This window comes from Sardina pilchardus, chromosome 24 (assembly GCF_963854185.1).
Source record: "Sardina pilchardus chromosome 24, fSarPil1.1, whole genome shotgun sequence".
Taxonomy (NCBI): Eukaryota; Metazoa; Chordata; class Actinopteri; order Clupeiformes; family Clupeidae; genus Sardina; species Sardina pilchardus.
Genome location: NC_085017.1, coordinates 6,612,150 through 6,621,838, shown reverse-complemented (window position 1 = coordinate 6,621,838; position 9,689 = coordinate 6,612,150). Strand labels below are relative to the sequence as shown.

The window sequence follows — 9,689 nt, the reverse complement described above, 5'->3', positions numbered from 1 at the left end:
AAGGTCCACTCGTATCTGCTACTGAACACGTGCACGTTCACGCGCGCGCACGCAGACACTCTCTCTTTCTCTCCCTCTCTCCCAACATGGCATGGGTGATAAACTGGGACTTCAAGATGCCACCGGATTTAACAGTGAAGAGTTTTAAAAAGTTGGTACTACATTAAGGAGAATAGAACTAATACACAATAATGTAAACACAATCAATAGTCTAATGAAAACACATGAGGAAAATACACAATGATGTAATATATTACAATATAATATTTAAACCATAACTCAGAAACACTTCATTAACATTTTGATGGCAAACTAATACGGAGAATGGTGTGTAGGTCTAGCCTATCCATCCATGAACCAGCCTTGCAACTATTCTCTCCTGACTAGGAGAATCACAAATTACTTTACAACAGTGCAAGTCTAATAGTCTACTATTTGTATGAAATTGGGTAATATTACTTCATCAGTCCACATGGTTCTTCGGAGATTATCTTTGACGGTTGATAAACAAATCCAAATGTACCATGAAATGGTTTGGGGGGTGGGAGCTCAAAAAAGTGACTGGCAAGTTCATTTGTTTGACCAAAAGGGGGCACTATAGTATTACTGTATGTTGTGGATACAATACGTTATAAGATTAATAGCCTAAAACTCATCAAAAGTGATTTCTGCTTAAGTCTGTTTTTTTTTTTGTTTTGTTTTGTTTGTTTGTTTTTTTCAACCAATCACTGATCATTTTACATTTTAGAATTAGAACATTTAAAAAAAAAAAAAAAAAATGTTGATTGCAAGATGTTTAAGTGGGTTTGTCCTGATTTGACTTAGTTCATGTAGACAAATAATGTGCGATGGATGGCAGCCTCTCAGTCTATCTCCCCGCAGCCTGGTAGCCTAATAATGTGTAGTCACAAATAGGATGACTTAACATAATGATATGCATGTGATACAGTATGTGCACAGATGGCTGAGGATTTTATATGAGCTGTCTGGACAATTAAGTTGTCCTGGATATCTGCAACATATAGGAATCAGGCCAGGTTGGGACACACTTCTCATATTCCAGGCAGTTTCACCACCTAAACTTACAGTGTCAGTCTTGCAACTTGACAGAACATGTTGGATAGAGACGGTGATGGTCCTACAGGAGGTCTCAGGTTTACTGTCCCAAGCCACTGTGAGAGCTGTTTCCAGAAGTTGTCCCAGCTGATAGTCTGCCTTAGCTGGAAATACTCATATGACTCTTTGGCAAATTTGTGATTTGCTCTGCAGGTCTCTCTGACCAAGAGGCCATTGAAGCCTATATTCCCAATGTTCCTAAAACATGGGCTAGCAAATACAACTGCTAATCTGGCATGGACATGTATTTCTTTGGAATTAATTAAACAACTGCATTTAAAACCTTCAAATATTTGAGAAATGGCTTTGTTGATGTGAACAACAAGTGACACAATGATGTGAAGATTGAACAGGTAGTTTTGAGAATTTCAATTCTGATCTGAGAAAAAACATACCAAAGCGACTGAGAAAAACTAAGAAAAAACCCCCAGCAAATGTCATGGCTTCAGGCTGTAAACCAGTTTTATTTTTACGGTGTATCAAGTCAAACATGGTGGACCAAGACCACAGCTGAGAAACGTGGAAGTGCAGAGGCACACACACACACACACACAGCTCACACAGAGAGAGAAGACACACACACACACACACACACACACACACACACACATCCCAATGAGAGAAAGCTGCAGTGTGAGTCTAGTGAGGCAGCACTGAATTGAATTCTGATGATAAATAAACCGGCTTTTCTTTTGGCAGAGAAGAACACAGATGGAACTGAAAAAGAAATGTATTTGGCTTGACTTCAATCAACTGTGAAATGCACTTTGTTTACCTGAAGACCTCACGAGAGATGGAGAGAGGGAGAGAGATGCTGTATGTGTGCTCTCTTGTATGCCTTTATGATCTCCGGTCTCCAGATCAGACAAGGCCTCTCCAGTGTGAAACATACAATACTCACAAACTCTCAGGAATAATTCGGCTTTCGGGTGAAATTTCAGCACAAAACCTAAAATCCACTATAACCTTTACAGGTGAACTTAATGTGACCTCTACATTTTTGAATGTGCATGTCCAACAGTTCAATGTTTCAGTGCTTTCTGTACTGAAACGTTAAATTTCACCCGAAAGCCAGATATCCCTAATATTCTGTGAGTAGTGTATTTCAATATAGCATAAACTCAATCAGTAACGTTTGGTAGCGATGACTCGAATGACTCGCTTTGGCGATTATAAAGGTGATCATGACACGCGGTGGCTCTTTGCGTCTTCTGTCTCCCGGGTTACGTGACGTGATGTCTCTACTCCGCCCCCTGGCCGCCGCCCGTTTGCTCCTCCCCCTTCTTCTTGTGTCCCGACACGATGTCATCGATACGCAGCAGCAGGATGGCCGTCTGCATTCCAGAGGGAGAGACGGAGGGATAGAGAGAAAGAGACGGAGAGAGAGAAAGAGTCAGCCGTTGTAAGAATTTTGTCTGTAGTCCCATGATCTTAAAGGGGAAGTATGAAACCGAAAGAAAAGCTTTGCTTCATAGCAACGCCTTTACAAATAAACGTATCCCCTCTAGTCTTAAACTTGTTTCATAGACCTCCTCTAGTCTTAAACTTGTTCCTGTCTTTTAGTCAAACTCGTTCCTCTCACCACCTCTAGTCTTAAACTTGCTCCACACACCTCTAGTCTTAAACTCGCTACTGCCCTTTAGTCTTAAACTTGTTCCACACTCATCCTCTAGTTTTAATCTTGTTCCTCTCGCTCCTCTATAGTCTTAAACTTGTTTCACACACCTCCTCTAGTCTTAAACATATTCCTCTCGCTCCCCTCTAGTTTTAATCTTGTTCCTCTCACTCCCCTCTAGTCTTAAACTTGTTCCTCTCACTCCGCTCTAATCTTAAACTTGTTTCACACACCTTCCCTAGTCTTAAACTTGTTCCTCTCGCTCCCCTCTAGTCTTAAACTCGTCCCTCGTGCTCGTAAACCTCCTCTCTTCTCACCTCCACTGCGGTCTTGTAGGTCTGGGCCTTGACGGCCAGCGGTTCCCAGATGCCCAGCGCCGTCATGTCTGCCAGTGTGCCCGTCTCCCCGTTCACCCCCCACGCAGAGTTCTTCTCCTGGCTGTGCTTGGCCTGCAGGACACACACACACACAAATCAATATACATATTTGTGCATGTACTCTTACCCTGAGATAGACACACACATACACACACACACACACACACACTCTTATGAGGTGAGTCTACAGATGGAGTATGAGAGTGTGCAGCAGACACAGACACAGACACAGACACACACACACTCTTGTGAGGTGAGTCTACAGATGATGTATGAGAGTGTGCAGCAGACACAGACACAGACACACACACACACTCTTGTGAGGTGAGCCTGCACACACACACTCTTACCCTGAGGGAGGTGAGCGTGCGGATGGTGCTGGATCCGCAGTTCTGGACGAGTGTGCGGGGCACCACCTCCAGGGCCTGGGCGGCGGCGCGGTACGGCCACTGCTCCACGCCGGTGAGCGAGCGCGAGCGCTCCATCAGCCGCTGGGACACGGCCATCTCCACAGCGCCCCCTCCTGGCAGCAGGCACGGCTCCAGCAGCACGTTGCGGCACACCTGCATAGCGTCCTGCAGGTTACGCTCCACCTCCTGCAACACACACACACACACACACACACACACACACATACAGGGATTGACACACATGCAAATCAATATATATATTTGTGCATGTACAAATCAATATATGCATACACAGACGTTCTCAAAACACTCACCCCCACCCAAACCCACACACACACACACACACACACACACACTCGAGAGCGGAGTCTGCAGATGGTGTATAAGAGTGCGCGGCAGACACAGACACACACACACACTCTTACCCTCAGGTAGACACACACACACACACAGAGGAAGAGTGAAACACACACATACATAACTGGAAGAGAAGTCAAACACACATACACAGGAGGATAGTTAGTGTGCTTGCAAAAGCACACTATTGTTCTCCGTGCATTTCATATACTACTTATTTATCTTAAGTCAAACTTTTGTCTCCCTATCTTGTCCTAGGGATTTAGAGCTAGAGACGCCGTTCCATCTCTCACGCGTCGGTCCTGATGCGAGGATGGTGGCTTGTATACAGCTTTTTGATACGCCTTGTCGTTCTCCCGTTATTCCAGTTTTTCCGGTCGATTTTTTCCCATAGGAATGAATGGAAAAGTGATTTTTGAGCGCTGATGCCCACACATTTTTCCACCTGTAGCCCAAACCGTAAGACATAAAGTCATGAAATTTGGTACGCTGATAGAGGAGACTACCCTGATTGACACCACCAGGTTTCATGCTCGCCACTCTCACGCTCTAGCGCCACCAACTGGTCAAAGTTGGAAAACGCGTTCATGCCCGTAACGTTTGATCCGTATGGCCGATTTTGATAAAACTTATACCATTGGAATCCTCTGACTGAGCCGATTCCAACGCACCATATGACGTCATTTTCCGCCATGATGGATTTTCCGCCATTTTGAATTTTGTCCAAAGTCAAAGGAAAGCTACCCTGGCCGCATAGTTTATCCGATCGTCATTAAACTTGGCACGCGTGATCTACAGACCAAGGCGGATCAACCGCCTTGATTTCGCCTTCATACGTCCAAGCGTTCGCCTGTGATAACCAATTAAATTCAGCGAGCGAAGCCGCCAAACAGGAAGTGGGCCTATCTTGGAAATGCTGTGACGTATGAAAGCCATATTTGGTGGGATGACTTGAGACCCCATCCAAAGCACCCTCAATAAATTTGTTGTTATTTGGTCTGTCGATGGCTCTATAATTAGCAAAAACGTGTGTGTTGGTGAATGTATACTATTATTCGGAATAGCTCATCTTAAATTGCTTAGGTCATGCAGAAATGACATTTCAGAGTGATTTAAGATACAATGTTGATATTTTTTAAAAAAAAAATCAAATCAAGGCCATTCTTGTAAAAGACATTGGTGTAATTATCACAGTACTATGGAGTTATGCCATGTATTTGCATACTTTCATTATGGTATGGTAGCAGGCTTTTCCTGCACAATCTTTCATTGGATGTCGGAGATGGTCCGCAACGGTACAATGTGGGTAGCTCGAGGATGGTCCGCAACGGAGTGTCTCATCCTGAGACTTGTTAGATCTTAGCAATGCCATGGCCCCGAAGGACAAGTACGGACTTACGCGCTGTTAAATGTTGGGAGTGTTCATTTGGTATATATACTCGACAATTACACGATGTTTCATACTGACGGTGTGTCGGCGAAATACCGGAAGTAGAGCGGTCGCCCTGTCTGCGGTGTGCTTGAGGCAACGAGGATTTTAATTAGAATGTAATCGCAGTTACACTTTCAACATAAAGTGTGTATATTTAGACTTCAAATTTCGGAATTTGAGAGGTCTAGTTATGAGGGTAGGCTAAACTAACTGCAGTTCAAATAGTTGATTTAACTTTACCAAGGCTGTTTTAATACTGAATTGCAACTGCTGTTATGAAGACAGTTTGGAGCCTGGCAGACGTGAAGGCAGTGAAAGGTAATTAAATGCATGGTAGCCTGGGAAGCCAAACTATGTTGTTAACTGTAAATTTAATATGGACCGAGTGGTACGTGTTGCTGATGTCGTTTCGCAACTCATCGAGCTAGCAATTGCTGTCAAGCATCAGGCAGTGCATAGATAGATAATATTATGACACTTTTTTACAGTCAGTGAAGCACCGAGTGAAAGTCAACGTTTGCTTTATATCCAGTGACAGTGGTGCTGATGTCGTTTGAATAAGTACAGTAAACTTAGTCAGAAGATCTAAAAATATTTGCAATTATTGCTAGCTATGGTCTATGTGCCACCAAGTTGAAGTAGGCTGGTCATGTCTAAAGCGTGATTATTTTCAATAACTACTCCTCCTGATTGATTGTCATTGACACCGTCAGCGTGATTATTTTCAATAACTACTCCTCCTGATTGATTGTCATTGACACCGTCAGGGTATGGCTCACTAATAGAGGGAGAAAGTAAGCTGTGTATGGCAGGTGCTTGTGTGGTAGGCTAGGCAGTGCTATTTCATGTAAACTGCAGTGGTGGATTCATGGGTGGACTGCGTGATCGCTGGTCAGGCCGGTCAGGCCACCCCAAAGAGTAGCCTAGGCATCACCAAATGGCTTCAGCCCACCCAAAATATTTCCAAGCCCCCCCTATAATTTTGGGTCGGATTTAAATAAATAAATAAATAAAAAATAGTGCAGATATTAACTTAACATGACAACAAAGCGAGTCAAACTATAAATACAAGTCTGTTTATTGAATGAAAGTATCGTTATGATTCCCATGCCTCAGAGCCTTAGCGCTCTGGCTAGCGCGGTAGGCAGGCGAGCGTAGTTAACGTTCCCGTGCTGTGGGCGGAAGAGAGGACACAATTCGCAGTGAACGATATAGTGAGATTGTAAGTTGATATTAGTAGGCTAATTGTTAATTGCTTAACGTTGCCTACATTTAGCTATGGGGAAGGAAAGGTGATATTGCAGCCTGGCGATATTGTAAGCTATTTGTCTATTTCATTTGCTTTTGGCAGCTAAATGGAACGTTATGGAAAATGCCAACATCGAACAACCAAACTCAGGCTAACAGCTTCTTATTGCGAGTGAAAACTAAATGGCATTGTATAGCATTAGTTTTTGGCATGGGAACATTTAGACTGTCTTTCAATTCATTGGCTAGATGATACAAAGATGTTTCAAGAAGTTAGTGAGGAGCAGGAGAGAGAGAGACTGATGCTGCGGTGGTCTGCGTGATTGAGGTCAGTAAAGGTCTGTGAACGATGTTAAAGATGATTAAACGTTGCAAATGTCACATAAGCCGAATGGGAACCGGAGGAAAAGTTTCAAAACGTTGTGGTCGCTTGGCTTTTGCAACAGGCTTTTGACTGAGTTCGTTTTATTTTGTATGATGGTTGTGTCAGAATCAGAAATGTCACCTTATCGCAGAGTGTGTAGCCTAATTAGATTAGCCAACAGTAGGCTACTATAGGCTGTGTAGACAACATGCACAGCAATATGTGTAGCCTATGTAGAGACAACATGCACAGCATTCAACTCAGTTGATTGGCATAGGGCATAGGCTAATAACAATGAAAAGGCGAAAAGAAAGTAATCTCCATATTTATATGCATGTTATCAAAGTTGGATAAAAACACAAAACAAATAGTGATGATCCATGTGTAGGCTATAGGCCTAATGCATCTCAAACTCAACCCAGGCATTCCCAACCCCTCCTAAGGAATTGTCTTATTCATGCCCTTTATGCCCTTATTTCATATAATTCTGGCCAACTTGTTGCTCTCACTGTGTAGGCTTAGCCTAAAACCTACATTAAATAGTCGGGATGTAAAAAACAGGCATTTATGCATTTATTTTAGTAATAGTAGGCCTACCCCATTCCCAACATCATCTAGAAATGTTGGTTCTGATAAATGTTCTTCAAACAATGACGAAGCCTTTGTAGGAACGATGAAAAAAACGATGTAGGAACGATGAATTTTTTTTTTTGCGCGAGCGAAATGGTAAACTTTTAAGAAATCATCATCCACATCATAGTATGATGCTGTGTGGGGTTATGGACTGGACAGTTTTGCATGGAATTGCCCATACAGTATATACATACAGTATACATATTTAAGCAATATAGCACGAGTGGGAGTGGGTTGTTGCTAGATATTCCCACGGGTGTTGTTCGGCCGTAGCCTCGAGGCCCGAGGCCGAGTGGCGCAGGCAACTACACCCGTGGGAATATCCAGCAACAACCCACGATCACAAGTGCTATATTGCTTTTATACAACAATTCTACCACTTGTTTTTTGCGCTAATTTCCCATTATAATGTAAATCGCTAAAACTGTCTTGTTTGTAGAACTAACTTCTCTCCGCCACAAAGTTCTATTACTTGCAGGACAAACTGCCATTACTAGTTCTAAATGGATGGTTGCTATGGCCAAAGGCCAGTCGTTAGTTCTAAAAGCACGTTGCTATGGCCAAAAGCCAGTCGTTAGTTCTATCTCTCCCGTTGTCAAGCAATGCAGAATATAGGCTAATAAACATTAGCTCGCATTGCGTCTGGTTAGGACATGCTTTTAGCTTTGAAACATCACTATTTTACTTAGCCTACATGCCATCCAACTAGCTAATATCCACCTCCGTCATATTCTACGTTCTGAGTATCTGTATTTCAGCTTGGATGCAACGTGACAGTTCGTTTTACACTTGACAATTTGACATTGTATCGCGGAGTGATTTATTATTAGCTGTGAAAAGTCAGAGTGGATTATCGTGGGATATTTCAACTCATGGAACGTCTCTCGGCCAATCAGAAACAAAGAAACAACTTCATAGAACCCAATTGTTGTATAATAAGATTTGACACATTGCAGTTTTTTAATGCTGGGGTTATTTATATATCAAAGAATTGTGGGTAGATGTGGGTGAACTGTGCAACATGCAGTTTGTGGACAAGAGGCAGACGTAACAGACAGATATTTGTGTTTGAAGGGGTGGTGTGTCTGTGTGTGTGTAAGTGTGTGTGTGTGTGTGTGTGTGTGTGTGTGTGTGTGTGTGTTTATGTGAAAGTCTTCGTAGCTAGTCAACTCAGCGACATGCAGTTTGTGGACAAGAGGCAGATGTAACGGACTGACGTTTCTGTTTGAAAGAGTTGTTTGTGTGTGTGTGTGTGTGTGTGTGTCTGTGTCTTTGTTGCCGGTGTACAGTATTTCTGAATATGAATGCTGTCTGGACAGGAAATGGCATAGCTTTTATCACATGCAACCAATCCAAAATCGATTTCATATTCAGAAACGTTAACCAGTAACAGCCTGGTTGCTTTGACATATCAAAACCAAATTTTATCCTATTACATCATTTGAACAGGTGAGTCGTCCTGTTTATTTTACCATCCATTTGAGGCTATAACACATTGCAACTTATTCAACAGTGAGTAAACTGCGGATGTTCCCGCATAACAGGATAGCTATACTCCTAACATTACTCGTATTTGTTCTAGAAACATGCCTAGTTCCTTAGGCTCCCTCCTTCCTTCAGTGGTTACGTGTTTCATGCTAGCTACACGTGAACAACTCATACTTAATTCAACACAAGGTCTACAGACCTTAGAGGTGTACATTTCATTTTCATACATCAAAGCGTTCGCCCGTGACAGCCAATCAAATTAGATGGTGAAGCGTCCAAACAGGAAGTGAGGTCAAATCTCGGAAACGCTGTGAGGTATCGAGACCATATTTGGCGGGATGATTTTGGACACCATCCAAAGTAGCCTCAGTAAATGTGTTGTAATTTGGCCACTAGGGGGCGCTGCAATTAGCAAAAATGCATTTTGGCTCATATCTCTTTACGTCTTTGGGATGACATCTACATTTTTACATTGGAGGTGCTCTGGGACATACCACTGATAAACCTAGGCAACTCGTCAGGTCAGTGTAAGAATTCGGCAATCGAGGGCAACGTCGCCAAACTCGAAGCAGCTTCGCGTCTTGGCCAAACTTTGGCGCTTTGACCTGAGGGCGAGCTGTCGCGTATCCTGCCGGGGCGCTCTCGCGGC

The 9,689-nt window shown here is 43.0% G+C and overlaps 1 protein-coding gene across 1 annotated transcript in view; it reads right to left on the bottom strand.

The window, feature by feature from the left end:
• Positions 1-1,560: 1,560 nt before the first annotated feature.
• Positions 1,561-9,689, bottom strand: part of LOC134073069 (T-complex protein 1 subunit gamma-like) — a 13,840-nt gene continuing 5,711 nt past the window's right edge. Inside the window, exons 12-14 of the mRNA XM_062530024.1 lie at positions 3,459-3,704; positions 3,049-3,180; positions 1,561-2,450 (exon numbers count right to left, since the gene is read on the bottom strand). Of these exons, the coding sequence (XP_062386008.1) occupies positions 2,358-2,450; positions 3,049-3,180; positions 3,459-3,704 (471 nt within the window). The 3' untranslated portion in view covers positions 1,561-2,357. The remainder of the gene's footprint in view (positions 2,451-3,048; positions 3,181-3,458; positions 3,705-9,689) is intronic.